Here is a 22,722-nt window from a genome sequence, read left to right as displayed (position 1 = left end):
TCCAGGGGAAAATTATGGAAATAGGAAATTGAGAATTTCGTAGTGGGAGAGAGCTGTTTTTTTGCTAGGAAAACACTAGTGAGGATGTTGATTTTAGTATGCTAATTAATGTTCTGCAGATCCACATATATTGGGCCATACCAGACAATGATTTTAATCTCAAAGGACACCACATCTCTTGTCCTTGCTAAGGGCATGAGATATAAAGGTGTTGCCCTTTCAGCAAACCAGGTAAAACTAGTACAGAGTGGCCTATTTTCAGAAAGAGGTGATGATTGCATTGAAAATAGGTGAAAGTGCCACAGAGGAGGAGGGAGTCTGAAAGATTTATAAAAGTAAAAGAATAGAACAGAGAAGTTGCTGCATAAACAAATGGAAGCATTTGCTAATACTAAAGTTAGTTGAGTTTAGTTGAAAAAGTTGAAGTGTTGTTATACCTTAAGTGTTATTTTCTTTGTGTGGAAACATGTAATTTGTTCAACACCTCCATATTCAAAGTTCTGCAGTGCAGGTATTGCCAACCAGTAGTCATTTATTCTGTTTCACATGAGTATCTTGCAGATGAGTGGGTTAGTACAAAGAGTTTTTACTTAGTCACACTGACTTATTTCAGCCTCATGCCCTACATCATATTGTAAAGTAAGAAAAAAATACAGAAATGTAATCTGTGGCTGAGAAAGGGCAAACAATCTTTTGCTTTTTGTGCTTGGCAGTGGACGTTGTCACTAATTGATCAGTGAATGTAGCATTGCCCGGGAAGTACCTATACTTGGACCAAACACTACTGATTTTCTTGTGGTCTCAGGTTGCTCTGCCTTTGGTTCACGATTTCCAGGCTGAGCTGGGGAGGCAGAGGGGAACGTTGCTGTGTCACGAGTACAGGACCTGGTCCCATGAGCCTTTCTCCTTCGTTTCCTAGTTTAGTACATAAGATGACTGCCTGGTTGCACGATTGCTGTTACGGATTGGAAGCAGCAGGAGTTGCAGGTGCTTACAAGGGCACATATGCTTGCATATGCTCTGATGCCAGTCCTCTTTTGTGGAAAAAAAAAATTCTGTGTGTGATGTCTTAGTTAAGCATGTATCAGGGATATTTCAAGCCATGATTCATTTCAGAAACTTAATTTAATCTGGCATTTCTTTAACTATTTTTTCCCAGGAAGAGCTACTTCGAAACCAGTTATGTCTCTGACAGCCTACTGTTTCTAGGGTATATACCAAACAGCAGGAGAAATCTATTTAAGAGCTAATGACCCATTTGGGAGACTTTACAAATTAGGTAATAATCAATTGAAGGAGTTAAAAGGCCAAGGCAAAGCCAAGGGAAGTTAATGTGCTAGGCTGCCATTACCTAAATGACACACTCCAATGAAAGGATTGTTAATGCTATTAAAAGCCTTTTTTAATTAATGAAAAATGTAACAATTTGCTTTTTTAATATTGGTAACTTTGAAAAATGCACTTTTACCAATGTACTAGACCAGATTTTCAGTAGTGCCACGATGAAAAGATTAGATTGCTCCATAGAGCACCTGGATCGATGTTAACAGTGTTCTCGGTATAGTAGAAATAGAGTCTTTCTATTTAAAGCAAATGTTCTCAAGACCCTTTGTGAAATCAGAATGATATTTTTTGGATGTAATGGGATAGTTCACAAAGCACTGATGGCTATCTATTAGAATAGTGAATGTTTGGCATTTCTGTATTCACTTTCATCCTGGAAGCCCTCCAAATGCTTTAGTAACTAGAAAAATAATTATTTTAGTCACCTTGGAATAAAATGCAAGAGGTATTTAGCAGCACACGGTAATAGTATGTAACACTCTGAGGCAGAAATTGCACAAAAGGATTAAGGCAAATTGAATATATTTCTTCAGCTTCACTAAAACATCAGTGCTTGGACAAAACACTTTGAGAAAATAATGACCAGGACCTTTTATCAAGTGGTCCCTATTATTACTTTCCAATGGATACACCCAGTCTAGTGGTGGTTTTTATATTGCAGCAATGTCTGAGGTCTGAAAAGCAGAGCCCCAGTCCAAGCTTGGATTGTAGTGCACCCATTGTAAAAACACCCTTCCCGCTCTGTCAAGATTTTGGTGTGCAGCCGAAAAAGATGAACAAACAGAGGATTAAAGAAAGGAGAGGTGATGGTCCCTCACTTTACAAAAGGGAAAGAGAAATAGGGAAAAACAAAAATGGTCAGGACTTTTTGATTTTGCGTGACCTACAGAGGACGGCTCGCTGGTGCTGTTGCTGGTGACTGTCACTGTAGGAAGAGTGAAAGCAATGAGCACAGAGTGTGCTGAAGAGCTGCCAAGCAATCAGGAGAACAGCCCAGAGAAGGATCCAGGGAGCTCCGGCTGGGGATAACGTAACTTATGGTGCTGGAGGCAATAACTAGAGCAGAAACATTTGTCTGTCTGGTTTGCTGTGAAGATTAGATGGTCAGTATTTACACAGCACTGTAAATGGAAAATGTTAATTATTTTTGTTATGCTATGCACCATTTGTATTTTGCATCCTTAGTGGAGAGTAGGAAAGAGCAGGCTTTGGATGCCATTGCTATCACAGTGATGACTAAGAATGGACTAATGCCAGCAGAAACAAAAGGAAAGCCAAAGACTTAGGTGTTTCTGAAGAAAGTGGGGGGGGTTTGTCAGCCTAGCATATGGAGCTGGTTCCTTCACAGAGGCAAGCTGGCCTGTTGCCAGTGAAGGCAGCTGATTTTAAACAGCTGAAGCCTGCAGGAGGGAGGCTGAGGTGGGAACTGTGTAATGCTGTTTTTCCCCAGGCCTGAGACTTCACCTGACCACTCTGCTCCTTCGCAGGAAACGTGCTGGCGGGGCAGGGGGGGTGGTTCAAGGCAGTCCTCCTTTCTTGCATTAATGCCAAGCTGGCTATCTTAGCCCATAACCTTCACAAGACATCTAGGATATGTTCATTTTCAGGAACATGGGCAAAACCATTTTTTCATGGCCAGTAAGCAATCCTCAAATTTCTCTCAATAGATCCCATGTTGTATGGAAGTCCTCCATTACAGGAACTAATCTGGAGACTGGTACCACCTTTTGCCAGTTTATCCACATTGCCCCATCTTTTTTCTATTATACCATATTTACCAGTGACTCATCTCATTGCCCTTATTTCACATGCTCCCTCAGGGCTGCATCCTTATTTTACTGCTGCTTGCCAAAGAGCTTTTCCGAAGAGCGCTGATCACAGGGATACATTTTCCAAGCAGACCCCTTCCCCTGCCCCCCTGCATCACCACTGCTGGAAGCTGCCTGGGGAGGCTGAGCTCTGCAAGAGTCATCTGTACCCTGTTTTTAAACATTGCCTCCTCTGCAGGGGAGGAAGGCCAGCTGTTCAGCAGCTATCCTGAGATCACCCTTAGCCCAAGCTTTGTTTGTGAAGAAACTTCACTCTCCCTCTCTGTTTCCAGAAATCCAAATGTGGTCAGTAAGTTCAGAAAGAGGAAAGGGAAATGGAAAAAGAAGTCATGCCCACATCTGCTTTCTGGTTTAGCTCAGTGTGGTAGGTTGACCCTGGCTGGATGTCAGGTGCCCACGAAAGCCGCTCTATCACTCCCCTCCTCAGCTGGATGGGGGATGGGGAGAAATATGACAAAAGGCTCATGGATCGAGATAAGGGCAGGGAGATCACTCAGCAATTACCATCACAGATAATAAAATGGACTTGACTTGGGGAAATTAGTTTACTTTATTACCAATCAAATCAGAGTAGGGTAATGAGAAATAAAACTAAATCTTAAAACACCTTCTCCCCACCCCTCCCTTCTTCCCAGGCTTAAATTCACTCCTGGTTTTCTCTACCTGCTCCCCACCAGCAGCACAGGGGGACGGGGAATGGGGGTTGGGGTCAGTTCATCACACGTTTTCTCTGCTGCTCCTTCCTCCTCAGGGGGAGGACCCCTCACTCGTCCCCTGCTCCAGTGTGGGTCCCTCCCGCGGGAGACAGTCCTCCACGAACTTCTCCAACGTGGGTCCTTCCATGGGCTGCAGTCCTTCAGGCACAGACTGCTCCAGCATGGGTCCCCCGCAGGGTCACAAGTCCTGCCAGAAAACCTGCTCCAGCGTGGGCTCCTCTCTCCATGGGGCCACAGGTCCTGCAGGAGCCTGCTCCAGCATGGGCTTCCCACAGGGTCACAGCCTCCTTCGGGCACCCACCTACTCTGGTGTTGGGGTCCTCCACGGGCTGCAGGTGGATATCTGCTCCACCGTGGACCTCCCTGGGCTGCAGGGGGACAGCCTGCCTCACCATGGTCTTCCCCACGGGCTGCTGCAGGGGAATGTCTGCTCCAGCACCTGGAGCACCTCCTCCCCCTCCTTCTTCACTGACCTTGGGGTCTGCAGGGCTGTTTCTCTCACATATTCTCACTCCTCTTGCCAGCTGCAATTTTTCTGTTGTGCAGTAACTTTCTTTCCTTCTTAAATCTGTTCTCCCAGAGGCACTACCACCGTCGCTGATGGGCTCGGCCTTGGCCAGCGGTGGGTCTGTCTTGGAGCCAGCTGGCATTGGCTCTGTCGGACATAGGGGAAGCTTCTAGCAGCTTCTCACAAAATCCACCCCTGTAGCCCCCTACTACCAAAACCTTGCCACACAAACCCTATGCACTCAGCTCTGAGGGATGTCTTTTTCCCTGTGTATTGCCAGCTATCAAGTTGATAGCATGTCTCCTCTTTTCTGAATGTTTCTGTTTTCCTCCACTGTAGAGCATCTTTAACAGGAGGGGAGGGTGTGTTATGGGCATCTGTGCAACTGCAAAGCCCAAATGTTCCCTGGGGCTGCCTTGTGATTTTGGTACCTATAGTCCCCTGCTTTGCATCTGGACATTTATGAAAAATCTCTCAACCGGGAAATAGTTTTTACCCTTTTTGTTGAAATATAATACACTTCCTGGCTTAATTTTTAGATATCTATGTCCCTTGGTTTTATACAGGTGGTAACTTGTTGGTGACTAGGCTGTGCTTAATTCAACAAAATGTTAATCTAGGGCTGGTAATCCAGTGAACCTATGTAGCGGGACTCAAACTCTTTCGTTATACCCTGAAACTTGAACAATAACTCAGCAACTACAGATTATATCGATTGTACGGTGGGATATGCAGAACATACATATGGAATATGTATGTTTGCGCCTGGACCTCATTTGAGGCTGAGTACCATAGCAGTGAGCCGCTTTGTTATGGTAGTGGGCTTGGGGTGGTTGATTACTTGCCAATACATAAAGGGATACCAGGGTACCTGCCGTTTATTGATGGCTGAGAGACAAGATTGCTTCTGTACCTGGACCCTCACATAACAAGAATTTATGAAATCATCTGAGGCTGCCCTTGTCAATTATCATCATCATTATTTATGTGTTTGAAAAACAAGGCAGAGTTCTTGTGGGCATTCATCAAAGAAGTACTGTGGTAGTGCAGTCTCCACTACCGTGCCTCACCTGAGGTAAATTCTTCATCAGGTGAATTCTTGAGATTCAGGAATGAAAATAAATACATATTTGCTGCATTGCTGTTCCTCATTTGTTGGTGTTCTTCCTCTGAGGTGGAGGGTGGGGGATCAGCCATCGGATTCAGGATTGGGAAACCAGCTGATACATGTGTGTGCACATAGTGATGAACTTGGAGATAAACCGTCCCAGCTGGCTGATTGAGTTGGGCTCCTTACCGACAAGCTCTGAACCTATGTTTAGGAGGTCTGCCACAGCTACGCTATCGCTGTGTATCCATCTTCATAATCTACAAGAGACTACAGTGAGGTACAAATGGTCCTGGACATATCTGAGAGACTGGTAGAGTAGAACAAAGTTTCCCCCAGCTCTCACTATGGGATACAATCAAACTAGGGCAGTTCAGTGAGCCTGCCCTGCTGGGGAGGGCTCCCTCTCCCCAGCCATGAGTGCTTCACCCCCCACTCTACAAGCAGCGGCTCCCTGGCTCTGCAGTGGTTGGTGTGCGGCACCCGCAGCAGGACACGGCAGTAAGTCAGCTTGGCAAAAGCCAATACTTAACTTTCATTGAAAAATCTATCATTAAAATCTACATTTCCTTTTGGCTGCTGGTGTTTATTGCTGATTATAATTTCTGGTCAGCTTCTGTGAGTGAAATTGAGGACAAGCTGTGACTAGTGATGTGGTGCAGAGAGGGGATGCTGTATGTCTCAAGAATCAGAGTCCTGCAGAAAGGTAAGATTGACTTGATAATCAAGAAGCCTGGGAAAAGTCACAACATAAACATACAGGTTTATTGATGTGTATCTTTAAAGCCGGAAGAGTAGGATCCTGATGTTCCTATCCCTTCCACAGCTGTCATATTCATTTAAAAAAAGATCATGAGCCCAACGTATGTTCTTTCTCTAGCTGCTAAGTGCAGAGAAGTTCCTTTTTAAGCCTGATCTACTCAGTGGTAAGCTTGGACAGTGATCCTTCTCACATGAATAAGGATAATAAAAGGGACTGATTCAGATCTTAGATCTTGGCTTATGGGAAGTGAGGGAAAACAAAGCATCCCACTAGTTGGAGCTCAAGATTCACTGAAGTTTTAAAGACTTCTCCATTCCATGGCTAATAGACTTATTGTGATCATGATAGTCAAGGTACCTGATGAGAGTTTTCATAAATGAAATAGGACAACAGTGATTGGTTCTGTCTGCGATGGAAGAATAATTCTGGTCTAGGCAGAGCAAAGTGTCTGGTTTCCCTGTGCCCAGTTCACCATGACCCTCACATAAAACTTGCATGCATGATGAAGTTGGATTAAGCAAAGTGGGATCTACATCCAGGAATACACTTACTCATTTTATATCAATTTGATGAGCTGGTATTTTTAACCTTTGCAACTAAAAAGGACAATTAAGTCTCTGCCATTTGCTTCTTCCATGCCCCAGGAGTAAGAAAGCAGAGTACAGGCTGACCTCTGGCAGTAGCTCTGCCTATGCTTGCTCTCCTGCAGAGCCTGGTGACAGTGTGGATGGAGGGAACGGACACAGCTCTGAGCATCTGCATCCAGCCTTGGCAACTGTTAGGCAATTATATGGCCAACTCTGCAATCTTGACTGTTAATTTTTGAGACATTATAGTTACTTTGCATAAGTTGTCCATATCTGAGTGCCTACCCAAGAGTTGAGAGTATTTTGTTTGACTTCCCAGCTTCTGAAGAAAAAAATCCTTCTTTCTGTATGAATGATACATTGCTATGAAAGGCCAATTCCGGTAGATCTAAGGGCTAAACAAACAAAAGGATAAATCTTCCCTGAGCTTCACCTGAAGACTTCCTCACTTCAGGTAATTAGCTCCAGTCCACCCTGGGTACAAGGGCAGGAAAATGACAGCCAAGGATTTCTGCTAAGGGGAATTTCTCATGCTGGACAGTGGGAGTGACTTTGGTGCTGCTTCTTTAAAATATGCATCGTACAATCTGTAATTTAGAAATACTGCATTTATCCTGGTAATGAAAAGGAAACAGAACAACAGGAGGTAAGGGAAATTTTCAAGTGCAGATAAATCTTTCTGTTCTTCATATCTTGGAGGTCAGTGTTTAAAAGTAAGAAGCTGTAGATAAAGATCTTCAGCAATTTTCAGTCTTCTCTTGCCTATATATTTCCCAAGTGGCTGTCAAGTGTTATTTTTTCCTGGTGTTGTCAGCTTCTATTGCCTGCTACATGATATATATTTTAATTGACAGCCTGTAACAGCCATTCCAATCATAGTGAAAACAGTATTTTATAGCCAGTGTGGATGGAAGTCGTAACTTGAGGACGTGCCAGTTACTTGTTGGAAATATGAATAATTGATACTGAACATAATACCTTTTCACAGTCTATTTATTAGAGACAACGCAATCACAAAATAGCTGGTTTTTTTTTTTTTTTTTTTTTAAATGGTTTCCTTTAAGTATGATTCGCTAGTCTGTGTAATTCAGGAAGAAAATTACTCAGCATCTAGTTAGAGTCTGAGTGAAGACTTGAACTCACAAATGTAATCGGGCATGACAAAATATTCAGTTTTGCCCACAGAAATATTGAATACAAGGTTGACAGTTACCAAGTGTCTTGCTAGTGTCATTCATTGAAATGTGCTGCCAAGACTTCAGGTTAGATCCGAGTGGCAATGTGGAAGTGTGATTTTCGCACATTGTACACCTGGGAGGGCAGCAGAGAGGACACAACAGTCAGACCCACGATGGAGAGGTACGCAGAGGCTCTGGAGAGACTGCACCACACTCCAAGACTGCTGCTGTAAGCCCCTTGCCCCACATCTTTGCTGTTGTCATTACTCATGTTGTTACTGGTAAATTTGAGTTGGGTGTATTGAGTTGAGTGAGATCTGATATCCCACCAAAGGCACAGTGAGAACAGAGTACGGTAGGAGAGGTAATGCCTTTTAAAGAAACCTTTTGGTCTGAGCGTCCATTCATGTGGAAGATGAAGCTCCCATGGTGTAGTTGGCTTCACTGGCAATTAACGTTTTCTGTTACCTGTGTGGTATTTTGAAGCTTGGCTAAGGCTCACCATTGTCTCCGTCACTGATATTGAAATTTAATTTTTCCTGGGCTGGAGTGTGATACAGAGACTTATCTATCTAAACCTTTTCCTGAGACCATGCCACCAACATCAGTTCTTGTGATGACTGCAGGCCACCCAACCTGCCCTAATCCCCTTAGTGGAAGGAAGCATCATTACCCCTGTGCACGCTGCAGGGGTGTTGTCAAGAGCAGAAGGAATTTAAAACCATCTAAGTGGACTGGAAGGCGTCCCTTTTTTAAACCTTGTACCTGATGTTGTAGGTTATGCAACAGCCAGCCTACAAGAAGGTTGTCTTTTTGTAAATGAAGGGTGAATACCAGTTGGACAGGATGTTTTTCTTTAATTTGGTTTGTTTACCCTGAAATGAGCAGCTGGCCTGTGGTTTTGGGGAAAGAAGGGGATTTTTTGCCCTTTGTTTTCCATGATTGTTGAATCAAGACCTGGGGGCAAAAGAAATGAAATCACTGTAATACAGGAAAGCTTTACACCTACTCTGGGTTCGTAGCCTGCTTGGGCTAAGATGACCTCGTCTCCAAGTTTTTATGGGTTTTTCCTGTGTCTTCTTTACCCACCCAGAGGGTTTTTTCTTGGCAGATTTTAAGGACTTTCCAGAGTTTTGCTGGGAATACAGAGCAGACCCATTGAGGCCACCATGCGAGAGTCACAGGCAAGAAGGTTGCCACCTGCCACATGGCTGCCTGCACATCCTGCAAGCCTGATGGGTCTGGAAAGGGGCAGAGGTCTTTAGCCCAGATGCTGCCAATTGCCTGCTCCTTGTGGTAAATTAATTTTATCTTTGAAAGAGATTTAGTGCATCTTTGCAGACCTTTCCAGAAAATTCAGATTTATTGTGCATGCATTCATATTTCTGTCCAGGAAATCTCCAGGCTTAAATAAAGGTTGCTGAAAAAAAAGGAAGAAAAAAAGATGTTTTACCACAAGGTAAGCTAATAACTAGTCCTAATTATCTTATTGTAAAATCAAGTGGAAATAAAAGTCAGGGTTGGTTGTTTTAATATTGACAGCAACTTTCCTTTCCTCAACCACACTCTGCAAACAACAGGAGTCACTCCCCACACACACAATTTTTCACTGAGATAATTAGCTATCTCACAGCTTCAAAAAATAGGCAAATACCCATCTTCCACATGGGAGAGATACAGTGTTTTAAAAATCTCAACTGAGCTGAAGAAAGGAAGAGCTCCCTTCCCATTTAAACCTGAACCGAAGCTGCAAGTTCAATTTTTATGCTTCAAATGGGACAGATCCTGATGGCTGCCCTGTTGCAACAGAGCACAGCACCACAGTGCCTTGCTTTCTGTGATGGTGCCATCGGCATCTGCGTTTGGTGAGGACCCTGTGCAGTGGGGACGCTGGGGCGGGGGGAGATGGTGGAGCTGGTCTGCACTGCCGTCGCACAGTCATGGGGTGGGCTGGGTGCCCCCACCAGCCCCTCTCCTTGGACTGCCTCCATCCCTGGTGGCTGGCATCTCATATCCAGCTGGGAAATGCCAGCTTCTTCACGAAACATTGCCGGAAATGTGAGTTTAATGAGACTGAAGTCAGCAGGTAGTTTGGCAAATTATCTTTTTATGTCCGTAGTTGATTTTCACACATCAGTTCCCTCTCCCTTTCCTCTGAAAGCTGCCTGTTGAGCAAAAGTATGAGTACATGAGTAGAAGTCCCTTGGCTTCTCTGCCCAACTCTTCTGCTCTGAGTGTAATTTCTCCTCTCAGTAGAGTGAGCAGCTTTGAGCCCTTTGTTTCTCTTTTTTGAGAGAGGACGGTGAATGCGCTGATAGGTGAAACCCCAACACAAGATGACTGGATCATCCACAGATAACGGTCCTTCATTGCGTCACATCAAAGCAAGCACAAGAAAATACCAAAAAAAACCTTGCAGGTGGAAACATTATACAGTGAGACCTATGCTTATTTGCTGTCACTGGGCAGTCTGCTCCTGGGTGCCCAAGCCCAAATGGTGGCAATCCCCAGAAGAAACAACAGCCAACATGTTTGCTGTGGCAACGAGCCTTCCTCTCCTGTGGAGCAGGGACCGCTGGTCTGTGATTTGGGGGCTACCCATCATCCAGCATTCAGTTCCCCATGCCATCAAATATCTTCTTTCTGACTTTATGCTTCAACTTGAGCTGAAACATTCCTATTTTATTTTAAAACTGCTCTAGTAACTGAGATTTTTTTTTCCCCCCTCTTCTCCTCTCCTCAACATATAATTAGGGTTTCTGTTGGCATGAGGTTGCCTCATTTGGCTACATCACACTGTTCTTCCTGGGTGGGAGTAACTGCATAGGAATTAAGCACCTTATACCATAGTTACAACAAAGGAAAGTTGTACTGCTTCACATGTAATGTCTACCATTTAGTTGTAAACGCTTCTCAGAAAGGCAAGGAAACTCTGTACATCCCTCTTAATCTCCAAGGCAGAGCCCTTTCCCCTTCTGGGGACCTTGCAGACACAAACCTAGAAAAAACCCCAAGCTAGCACAAAAGCCATCTCATTGCCTTAAAGGTTGTTTGACTCTTCTAGCGAAAATAGTGAAGAAATAACTAGGAACTACCACAGAATTTCAGAAATAAAGGACCATATTTGTTATCACTAATAGCAATTTATTGTGGTTTTTTTTCTGTAAGCTCCCCATTCCCAGAGAGTGCTGTGAGAGGAGTTTGTTGAGGCATGGTGGTGCTGGGGGACAAGGTGAGTAGCAGAGTAGGCAGAACCCCTGCATTCCTCCAGAGAGGTGCTTCCTTTGTTTGGAGTTGAAATTCACATGGTTATCTCTTCTTCCAGAGCCAGCTCAGCCTCCAGTGGCTTTGGGTTGATACACGCCAGATGAGATCTTGCCCCCAAATACAAGGTAGGGCACCACTACAAGCACAATATAAGCCAGTCTCTTCCTTAGTAAGGATTTAAACATAAATTAAAAAAAAAAAAAAAAAAAAAAAAGAAGAAGAAAAAATGTTCTCTTACCCATTTTTCAATGAGTGGGTAAATTCTTATTAGGTAGTATTTGCCAAAGGGCAAGATGTTATGTCATTATCTCTAGGCAGCTGCTGTTTTCTATTGTATGAAACTTTGGAGAAACACCTAGGCTAAATAGGTGTTCTTAACAGAAACACTGTGTCATAAATGGGCATGGGCAAGCCTTGCCCACCACGAGGGCACGGAAGGAGTGCCTTTTGCAGGGCAGAGAGCAGACAGTGTACAGCATAGTCTACCCACCAGCTCTGGATAAAAACCTAGTACATTTATTTTAGTCATCTTTCTAGGGGGGACAGTTAACTCCATGACTTTAAAAAAGCACCTCTAAAGTTTAGAGGATGAAGAGCTTCTATCATGCTTGACCCTGTTCTTGTCACCAAATAACAACGGTGCATTTCAGGATCTCTGCAGAGCTCGGCAAAGCAAAGAGTTTTTCAGCTGATGAAAAGGAGAGACATTTCCGTGAATGCCACATAGGCATGGGGTGGTATAACCTCACTGCATTTTAAGGAGAAAGTTAATATTTCAGAACCTTCTTTTTTTTCTCTTTTTAATATGGATTCCCCACAGGGTTTCTAGGATAGGAGAGATTCTGATGAGTAAACTGCTAATGACAGCTTTCCTTGACTACGCACACCGGGGCAAGAGTTTTTGGCATCCAGGGTAGGCTGGCGGTGTGGTACTCGACTCCCCAGCCCTTACATACGATAGCTCCGGGGCCAACATTTCTGCTCCCTGACACCAAGCTGGCATTACAGCTGGGGCTGCCTGCCTGCTCATGCTCATGCTCCTGCTGGTGCCCCTGCTCCCCATGCGGCACCCCGTCCTCTGAGAGCAGCCTGCCGAGGGGTCCTTCCCTTCACCTCTCCCGCCTCCCACCACCCCGGCGCTGGGCCATTGCCCCAACACCAGCAGTCCTTCAGGTGCTCCAGCCTATGTAGGATGGGTCTTAGCAACGTGGACCCCTCTAAGGGTTTCTGATCTGTTCCTTGCTCTCCTCAGCAGGCTGGAGAAGAGTATTAAGTCAAGGTTGAGGCATTTAAAGGCATGAAGCTGGGTTAAGTACTGGGTTGCTGGTGACTTCAGGAGGGGCTTGGGAAGACACGTGCGGGCTGGCAGGCTCCAGCACCATGGACATTATTAGTTTTCTTGCCACCTTGGCAGAAAACAGAGCTTTCTTCAGAGGCAGCATGCAACAAATTCCTCCGGAGCCCAGGGCCTTCACAAACGTTGTTTCCATTAGGGATGAAATGTTTATACGTTAATTAAAGAAGCGGCTCCTAAAAGGCAGCATTAGCCGAAGAGCGGGAGAATGGCCCAGCCCCAGTAACACCAGCTTGTGCTGCCCTGGGGGGGCTGCGACGTCAAGGGCTCTATCCTGGTCTGCACAGGAGAACAGCTGAGTCCACGAAAATCAGTGGAAATATTCTCACTGCAACATGTAAAGCGCGTACCTTGGTCTTTTCTGTATGAGAACCTGTGGTTATGACATTGCTTTCTTGATGGCAATCTTATTTTATGTCAATTATTTGAAAAGTATCATTCCTCCACCAGTAATTCACGAAGTCCTTTCTCTTCTGCTTGCCATTTCTCATAGTTTCAGATCAAAAAGCTTTTGCGAGAAGCAATTATTTGTTACACGTACCTTACATGCTGATGTGAAGCCTAATTTCTCTGCAGTGCAGAGAAGAGGTGGAATAGTTAATATCCCCTCGCTCTGAGAAAGGCTGCAGAATAATAACACAGGAAGCTGAAACAATCATTCTGCCATCAGTTGTTCTCCCCTGGGCCTGCCCACAAGAAGTCATATGGAGAACTGTTAGAGGCAGGCATCGCTGAAGATTGCCTGCTAATTTTACTCCCTATAACATGATCTGTTCATTCAGAAGATGCACTCTGTCTTCTCAGCTGTGATTCAGAAGAATCTTAATCTGACGTGATTTCTTTCATTCTCTTGCCTTACTAATTAATATTGCTACATGAAATCTGAGACTTACTCTTTATTGCAAGCAATATATTATGAACTGATTGTTTTTGCTCAAGAAAACATAATCTATACTTTATTATTAACTCTCTAAATCTGCTTTTCTTTTATAATAATAACATTATCTTGGGAGATGGTAGTTAAATATCTAGATTTTTGTTCTTATTGCAAAAGAAAACTTGATTAAGATGGGAGCAAGGATAGTCTAGAAAAGTATAGTTTATATAATTATTTAAATACAGCCTTTGAGTTTCAAACAGCTTCCCAAAGGTGAGTATGTGTTGATAACCCTATTTATGAGATACCCAAGGGACGGTGGCTGTAGCTCACTTTGCAGAATGGCTGGTTTTTCTTTTCTTATTATTCTGTTCTTTTTTTTTTTAATGTTCAAATTGAGTTTGTCCTGAGTTTCTGAAACTTGAGTGCCTGAAGCTCTGAGCCATTTCCTCAGAACAAAAATCTGACTCCAGGCACCTCAGTTTGAGTAAGCAGCACCTGGAGCTGCATATGCTTGCAGTGTTTAGAAGCAGCTGGCCAGTGATCAGTGTTTAACCTATTTACAGGACGCATTTTCAAACTACAAATCAGAGGTTTTTTTCTCACTGTCCTGTCTTTCTCTCTTCTGCTTTCCCCTGGGGTTGTGGGTCAAAGCAGATATTGCTCCCTCATCCAGTGATCCTTCTTGTTCCCACACATCCCACACTCGCAGCAGCAGTAAGTGAAACATGAAAACTTGCCCAAAATGCCGTTTTACTTATGTGACAGGGGACACTCTTAAGCAGTCAAAATGGAGAGCAATTGCCTGATTATGGAGTAAAATCATTTGATGATAAATCTTTCTTTCCTGTGGCTCCTTTCTTTCTATTAGTGTCTCCTTCTCCCATTATTTTACCCTCGTTTTCCTCTCCAAATATAGAACTGTTAACAGGATATTTGAATGAATAGGACACTCACCTAGGATGTACTTTGCTTTTGCTCGTAACTCTGCTGCAGCTGTGATTTTCAACATCTAATCTTTGCTATGCTTCAGTTCCCTGTCTGTAAGGTAGGGATGGCATTTCTCTGTAACACAAGGCCATTGTAATTGTAAAACAGAACCACTTAAAGCTGGCAAGTGGTTCTGGTGAGGCCCTTAAAGAAATTGGATAGATTAATGGAGTGGTGTGCCCCTGTCTGCTAGCCAAAAAGCTTTTGGGACACTGCCGCTCACATCATCTGTACGACCTGTAACAACCAGGGAAAAGGGGCTGGGGCAAGGGGAGGGGAGTGTATTCATGAAGACAGACCATACAGAGGTGTATTAGCTTTGTGTGGCAAGGTTTTGGTGGGGGGTGTTACAGGGGTGGCTTCTGTGAGAAGCTGCTGGAAGCTTCCCCTGTGTCCAACAGAGCCAATACCAGCCGGCTCTAAGACGGACCCGCCGCTGGCCAAGGCCGAGCCAATCAGCGATAGTGGTAATGCCTCTATGATAACATTTTTAAGAAGGAAAAAAGTTGCTGGGACAGACAGAAATGGCAGCCAGAGAGAGAGTGAGAACACGTAAGAGAAACAACCCTGCAGACCCCCAGGTCAGTGAAGAAGGAGGGGGAGGAGGTGCTCCAGGCGCTGGAGCAGAGATTCCCCTGCAGCCCGTGGGGAAGACCATGGTGAGGCAGGCTGTCCCCCTGCAGCCCAGGGAGGTCCACGGTGGAGCAGATATCCACCTGCAGCCCATGGAGGACCCCACGCCAGAGTAGGTGGGTGCCCGAAGGAGGCTGTGACCCCGTGGGAAGCCCACGCTGGAGCAGGTTTTCTGGCAGGACTTGTGACCCTGCGGGGGACCCACGCTGGAGCAGTCTGTGCCTGAAGGACTGCAGCCCGTGGGAGGGACCCACACTGGAGCAGCGTGTGAAGAACTGCAGCCCATAGAAGGACCCACGTTGGAGAAGTTCGTGGAGGACTGTCTCCCGTGGGAGGGACCCCACTCTGGAGCAGGGGAAGAGTGTGATGAGTCCTGCCCCTGAGGAGGATGAAGCGGCAGAAATAACGTGTGATGAACTGACTGTAAACCCCATTCCCCATCCCCCTGTGCCACTGCGAGGGGTAGGTAGAGAATCCAGGAGTGAAGTTGTGTCTGGGAAGAAAGGAGGGGTGGAAGGAATGTGTTCTGGGATTTGGTTTTATTTCTCATTACCCTACTCTGGTTGATGATTGGCAATAAATTGAGTTAATTTTCCCCAAGTTGACTCTGTTTTGCCTGTGACAGTAATTGGTGAGTAATCCCTCCTGTCCTTATCTCGACCCACAAGCCCTTTGTTATATTTTCTCTCCCTGTCCAGCTGAGGAGGGGGGAGTGATAGAATGGCTTTGGTGGGCACCTGGCATTCAGCCAGGGTCAACCCACCACAAGGGGTCTTTGCAAAGTGGAAAAGACCTGTGTCTTTAACCACAACAGTGGATAGCCCTCTGTAGAAATCTGCCTGTGGGTATGGATGAAGACAGAATGATTCTGACAATTTTAAAAAATTGCTTTTGACAAAAAAATAATTGTGAATTCCCCAGTTCTGGTTTATGGATGGTGGAGCAGTTTTGCAGAGGAAATGGTGTTTCCCAGCAAAAACTGAACGATGCTCTGCAAGGTCCCTTAAAGGTCCCTCAAAGCCCTGTCTTGCCTCAAGATACTCCCTCTAGGATGGACATTTCTCACCCAAAGGAGTGTTAGAAGGCCAGCAGGGGCTCGGTCTAAAAAGGCTTGCCTAGGCTCACTGTGTAGAGAGTAAAATGAAAGACTTGAGTATCAGTGTTGGAAGAAATAACTGAGACTCCCCCAGTGAAAAACTGAGCTGAGCTCGTAGCCTAAGGAAACCCATCACCAGCAAGGCTGATTCATGGGTCAGTTCCCTGGGCCAGTTAAGTCTCTGTCACAGTGAGTTGTCCCCTGCTTCACTTGAGATCAATACAGTCGTGTGCCTCCTCAAAAAACCCTTCCCTCTTTCTCAACATTTCTGACACACATAACTGCAGACACAAGCAGTTGTTCTTCCACATTTGCAGTATGTTCTGCCTAAGCATCGTAGTGGCAACACCAGGGACTTAATATTTGAGCCAATCCAGGAATAAATTACTGTTCAGGACTATAAAAAGGGCAAAAATAGATGGTTTAACAAAAGATGGTATAGCTCTGTCAGCCTTTTGGGAGAATCGCTTGGAGGGTTACCAGAGATATCCCTGTTTATCTTGACCTTAAGAGTCCTCCTGAGGCAAATTTTTTCCTCCTTTGTTTAGCTCTATGTCATTGTTTTAATTTTCTTATTGTTCCTAATTTTCCTTCAGAACCAAAGCATTCTGCATAAGTGATGGCAGGGCAAATAATAATGAAACTGTATTTTGTGGGACATACACCCTACTGAGCTGGGGATTGCTCTGTAGCTGTGTATTAGCACCGTAAAATGGTTTGCCACATGACTGTGTTGGCTTAAATCACCAAAGAGTCAGAGGAAACAGGCAGAAAGGGGAGGGAAAGGCCCTCAGATTCTGGTTCAGTCTCCCTTTGGACCTGCAGGAGCTTATTCCTTGATGGTCCAGAGAACAGAAACAGGGAAGAATGTGAGGGCTCTGACAGATGCTAAAAAATTCATCTTCCCTCAAGGAAGGTGATCAGCTAAGGGACCAGACTGGTGCATCACCTGATGATGAGCTTCTAGATGTAACAGAGCAATTCATGTGGATGGTTTGTTCTCAAGTCCTTTCTCCATATATCAGAACGGGTTGATCCCGCTTTTCAAAACAGTTCTTTGAGTTATACCACACTGTACAGGGATTATTGTAAGGAAGACCAGGACATGCCTGAACTCATGGAGATCCGTTGGACCAGCACAGCAAATACGCACCACACTCGTGTCAAGAGCACGGCCAAAGTGGTAACAAGTGTGAGGTTGCTCCAGGAGCAGATCTCAGCAGTGTGGTGGAGAGGAGAGATCAGAGTGAGGTCACGCTATGGAGGTGGAGTTACACCCACAGCCATGCCACGTGGTCACTTGGCTATGCAGGTTGGCATAACTCCTATGGGACCTTGTTTCCAAGATGAATGTTCTCAACAAGAAATGTGAAATTCAGGGAAGGCAGGCAGAACCAGTGTAACCAGCTGAAGTCTTGGAAAATATGAATGAATATTCATGCAAAAAATTCTCATCGTCTCCTTTAGCCAAAAACCTTGCTCTGACTTTGTTGTTCTCCTTGTTGAGAAAAATGGGTTGCAGTAAGAACAGCTTTTCAGACCACAGTTTCCTACATCTGTGTCATTCTTTGGACTTGTAATTAAATATTGAAGAGACAAAGGAGACTTGGCAGGCAGTCATACTCACAGCAGTCTAATGTCATACGGTTTCTCTGAAAGAAAAATGTTCCGAAACAGATGAGATAATGTACTTAACTTTGAAAAAAAAGTCACTAAGCACTCACTGGACAAATACTCTCATAACATTTTATCATCAGTACAAGAAAATCAATACTTCTAAAACATCTGACTGTGGCAATGGCAGCTGAAGGTCTGTGTTAACATTAAACCAGATTTTAGCAGTGCAATTTTGAGTTTTCAAGGGCCACTATTTTTCTGTTTCTCTCCAACCAAATTAAGCTCAAAGCAGCGGGAGGCCAGCTTGCAGACATCTCTTGAACAGTGTATTCCTTTTATGTAGTGATAAATAAGAGTTTTTTCAGGTTCTCCTAGCTTTTGGTGAAAAGCCATCTTTTCTTCTCCCTCCTATTATGATTTTTAAAAGAATCTCCAATAAAACTGTACAAACAGAACTGCAGTAATTATATCTGTCTTGGTAAAAATAAAGGGTTGCTCTCTGCCTTTCCCAGAAGAAGGGATAAACGCAGTGCTTTCCTAGAAGCTTTTGATTATTACGCATCCATGTATCCCTGACCTCCCATTTGCCTTCAACTGAAGATTGTTGAGACTGAAAGAATGAATAAATTAAACACAAATTTTTAAAAAGTTTGCAACTACTTGAAATGCTCCTGCCGCAAGCAGCCCCCAGAAAAAACACTGTGACAGGAAAGTTCTCTCTTATGGTCTATTCCATTTAACTGGCGCAATTCTTCACACCACTTAATCAGGGAGTGAATAACTCCAGAAGCTTAATTCTAAGTAAACATGACTTATATTTGCATAAAACTTTCTTCCCTGGCAGTCAACGAGTTTGTGTTCCTGCTAGTTTTATGCCTTTTCTCAGAACTGGTTTCCTTCAAAAGAAAAAAATGTGCTTCCTCATTCCTAACTGCAGGAACCAGAGTCTGACCTGCACAACCACACGCAGCTCAGCTGACGTCCCTACGACTAAATGCTTTCCCAGTACAGTTCTACCCCACCCTTTCCAGGCTAAAGGCTACCTTCCAGGTAACACTAGGGAAGAAGCCAACTTCTTCCTCCTCTTTTAGATCCTCACTAACCTGAACATCACTTAATGGCTTATCTGTATGTTTATGCTGCGTGAAAGTTAAACCCCTAAAAACTCAGCTGAATAGGACATCGCTTACACTGAAGCTACTTTTGCAACTTTTTCATGATTGTAAGATCAATTTCTTGTTTTGGCAACATTAATTAATACCACTGCTGCCAATGGGAGTGGCTATAGTTATTAATGTTCCTCCTGGTTTTTTCTAATTATCAAACCTGAAAGTCTTTTATTTTTCTTTAAATTACAGGTATTTCATGTCTGGACTCTCAATTGCATCAAGCTGAACCCTGCGCTATGACTTGTCAGTCTTTTCATGAAGAAAAGGTTGCTTCTTTGGGGAAACAGAGACAGCCATGGCTCTTGACCTCTCTACCAAAAGGCAGACAGACAACAAGATCCTACTTCATACCAAACTGGAGACAAAAGCCAGGTCTCAGATTTATCTCTGTGGATCCAGACGACATGGACCTCGTTAGAACAACTCAGAAACCCTGAGTCTGACAGTCTTCTATCTCTATATGATGCCTCTGGTAGAACTGATGTACTGTGTGAATTATTTTCTCATAAACCAAATCTAAATTTGAGCTTCTTATACCCTATCGCTTAAAGTGTCATCTGAAGAGAAGACAGTGTTTCTGTGACTTCTGTTCTGTGCCATAAATTAAAACAAGATAAAACTCAGATTCCCATAGCCAAAATGACATGCAGTATTTGTAATACTCAGCAGTAAGGAAAACTTTATTTCCTCATTTTCTCCTGTCTTCTCTGATTCAGTAAATTCCATTTTGGAAGCTAATCATATTAAGTAGCTTAACTTATTATAGGCATGATGGCAGGCAAGCACACATAAGTCTAATACTCAGATTATTCTCAGGGAAACAATCCATTGTGTCAGCTAGTGATCAAAAGTCCATTTACATTCACAATGCTATATACAAAATGATTTAATTTCGATATCTAATTTTTTTTTAGCCATAAATGATTCATTGAGTCAGCGGCGAGGCCAGCAGAGGCAACGGTAAGCGGGCGGCTGAGCGCTGGATGGAGGCGGCCGGGGGGGTTCCCGAGGCCCGGGAGCGCCGGGGCAGAGCGGAGGGCCCCCGCCGGAGCCGGCGGCTCTCGCGAGAGAGGCGGACGCGGCGTGCGCGTTGCCGGGGGCAACCGCGGGAGATTTGAACGGCCCCGAGGAGCGCTGGCCACCGGGAGCGCGGCGGGGCAGTTTGCGCGGCTGCCCGCTCTTCCCAGCTCGAGAAGGCTACTCAGGTGGTGGGCATCAGCCCAGAGGGAGACCCAGGTATGGTTGCCGCTCGGGCGAAAGCCATTGTTAGGAAAAATGTGGTGACACAGACAGAGCTCCCATGTAAACGTGCAGCTGTCCAGGTCTCTGGCTGCAGGGAGTGCCCGAGTCTGTCACGGATGACAGAGGGCAGCGGGGACACCTCTTGTGTGAGCTGTGACCAGGTGAATGACCTGCTCAGCCTGGTGGCAGAGCTGAAGGAGGAAGTGGAAAGGTTGAGGAGTATCAGGGAGTGTGAGAGGGAGATAGATTGGTGGACCCACACCCTACCATCCCTGAGGCAGAGGCAGCAGATGGAGGCTCCGCAAGAAGCGGAGGATCCCCTGCCCCCCTGCCACCAGGCAGGAGGGGACCTAAGAGATGGAGGGGAATGGATACAGGTCCCTGCTCGGGGAGGCAGGCGAATCCCCTCCTGGTCTCCCTCACCTTCCCAGTTGCCCCTACACAACAGGTATGGGGCTCTGGAACTTGAGGACCAGGTCAGTGAAGATCAGGGTGTAGATGAAGCCCTATCTAGGGAGGTGCCTAGGCTCAGTCGGGCAGCCCCATGTGTTCTCGCATCCTCTGAAAAAAGAAAAAGGAGGGTAATTGCCATAGGTGACTGCCTTCTGAGGGAGACAGAGGGCCCAATATGCAGACCTGACCCATCCCACAGGGAAGTCTGCTGCCTCCCTGGGGCCCGGGTAAAAGACATTACCAGGGAACTCCCTGGTCTGGTTCGGACTTCTGATTATTACCCATTGCTGGTTGTGCAGGTTGGCAGTGATGAGACTGCAGAGAGAAATCCAAAGGCAATCAAAAGGGACTTCAGGGCACTGGGACGATTAGTGGAAGGATTGGGAGCACAGGTAGTGTTTTCCTCAATCCCTTCAGTGACAAGGAAATACACTGAAAGGAACAGGATAACACACCTGGTTAATACGTGGCTCAGAGACTGGTGCCATCGGTGGAATTTTGGGGTTTTTGATCATGGGGAGGTTTACACGGCACCGGGCTTGCTAGTGACAGATGGTTTCCAGCTATCTCAAAGGGGTAAAAGAATCCTTGCTCATGAGATGGCAGGGCTCATAGAGAGGGCTTTAAACTAGGTTTGAAGGGGGTAAGGGATAAAACTAGGTGCACCAGAGGTGAGCCTGGGGGCAGCGTGCCGATGTTAGGAGTGGATTCGATAGCCCAGCTCGAATGCATCTATGCCAATGCATGCAGCATGGGCAATAAACAGGAGCTGGAAGCCATCGTGCAGCAGGATAGATATGATTTAGTCACCATCACGGAAACATGGTGGGATGACTCCCATGACTGGAGTGCTGCAATGGATGGCTAGAAGCTCTTCAGAAGGGATAGGCAAGGTAGAAGAGGTGGTGGGGTGGCTATTTATGTTAGGGAATGTTTTGACTGTACAGAGCTACACAATTCTGATGACAAAGGTGGAGTGCTTATGGGTGAGGATGAGAGGGAAAGCCAATAAGGCAGATATTGTGCTGGGAGTCTGTTATAGACCACCCGACCAGGTTGAAGAGACGGATGAATCGTTCTACAAGCGGCTGGCAGTAGTCTTAGAATTGTGTGCCCTTGTCCTCGTGGGGGACTTTAATTTTCCAGACATCTGCTGGAAATACAACACAGCAGTGAGTAAACAATCTAGGAGGTTCCTGGAGTGTGTGGAAGATAACTTCCTGACACAGCTGGTGGGTGAGCCAACCAGGGGAGGAGCCTTGCTAGATCTACTGTTTACAAACAGGGAAGGACTGGTGGGAGGTGTGATGGTCAGAGGCCATCGTGGGCTTAGCAACCATGAAATGATAGAATTTTCAATTCTTGGTGAGGCAAGGAAGGTGGGCAGCAAAACCGCTACTATGGACTTCCAGAGGGCTAACTTTGGCCTCTTCAAGGCACTGGTTAAGAGAGTCCCTTGGGAGACGGTCCTGAAGGGCAAAGGGGTCCAGGATGGATGGACATTCTTTAAGAAGAAAATCTTAATGGCTCAGGACCAGGCTATTCCCATGTGCCGCAAGTTGAACCACCGAGGAAAACGACCGGACTGGCTGAACAGGGAGCTTTTGCTAGGAGTCAAGAAAAAAAGGAGAGTTTATCATCTCTTGAAGAAAGGGCAGGCAACTTGGGAGGAGTACAGGGATCTTGTTAGATCATACAGAGAGAAAATTAGAAAGGCAAAAGCTCAGCTAGAACTAAATCTGGCCACTATCGTAAGGGACAACAAAAAATGTTTTTACAAATATATTAACAGTAAAAAGAATCCCAAGAAGAATACCTTTCCTTTAATGGATACAGAAGGGAATGTAGCCACCAGAGATGAGGAAAAGGCCGAGGTACTTAATGCCTTATTTGCCTCAGTCTTTAATAGGGAGACCAGTTATCCTCGGAGTACTCCACCCCCTGAGCTGGAAGACAAGGATGAAGAGCAGAACATAGCCCCCTTAATCCAG

General features: G+C 45.2%; 1 protein-coding gene across 5 annotated transcripts in view; it reads left to right on the top strand.

The window, feature by feature from the left end:
• The window catches only part of CYYR1 (cysteine and tyrosine rich 1), an 80,254-nt gene extending 60,673 nt beyond the window's left edge, over positions 1 to 19,581 (top strand). For all 5 annotated transcript variants that reach the window (XM_041125003.1, XM_041125005.1, XM_041125004.1 and 2 more), the window contains one exon: positions 19,226 to 19,581. In XM_041125003.1, coding sequence (XP_040980937.1) covers positions 19,226 to 19,473 — 248 coding nt within the window. In that variant the 3' untranslated portion in view covers positions 19,474 to 19,581. The remainder of the gene's footprint in view (positions 1 to 19,225) is intronic.
• The last annotated feature ends 3,141 nt before the right edge of the window (positions 19,582 to 22,722 follow it).

Source organism: Aquila chrysaetos, chromosome 7 (genome assembly GCF_900496995.4).
Source record: "Aquila chrysaetos chrysaetos chromosome 7, bAquChr1.4, whole genome shotgun sequence".
Lineage (NCBI taxonomy): Eukaryota > Metazoa > Chordata > Aves > Accipitriformes > Accipitridae > Aquila > Aquila chrysaetos.
The sequence above is the reverse complement of the archived record's forward strand: the minus strand, read 5'-3'. Positions and strand labels throughout refer to the sequence as shown.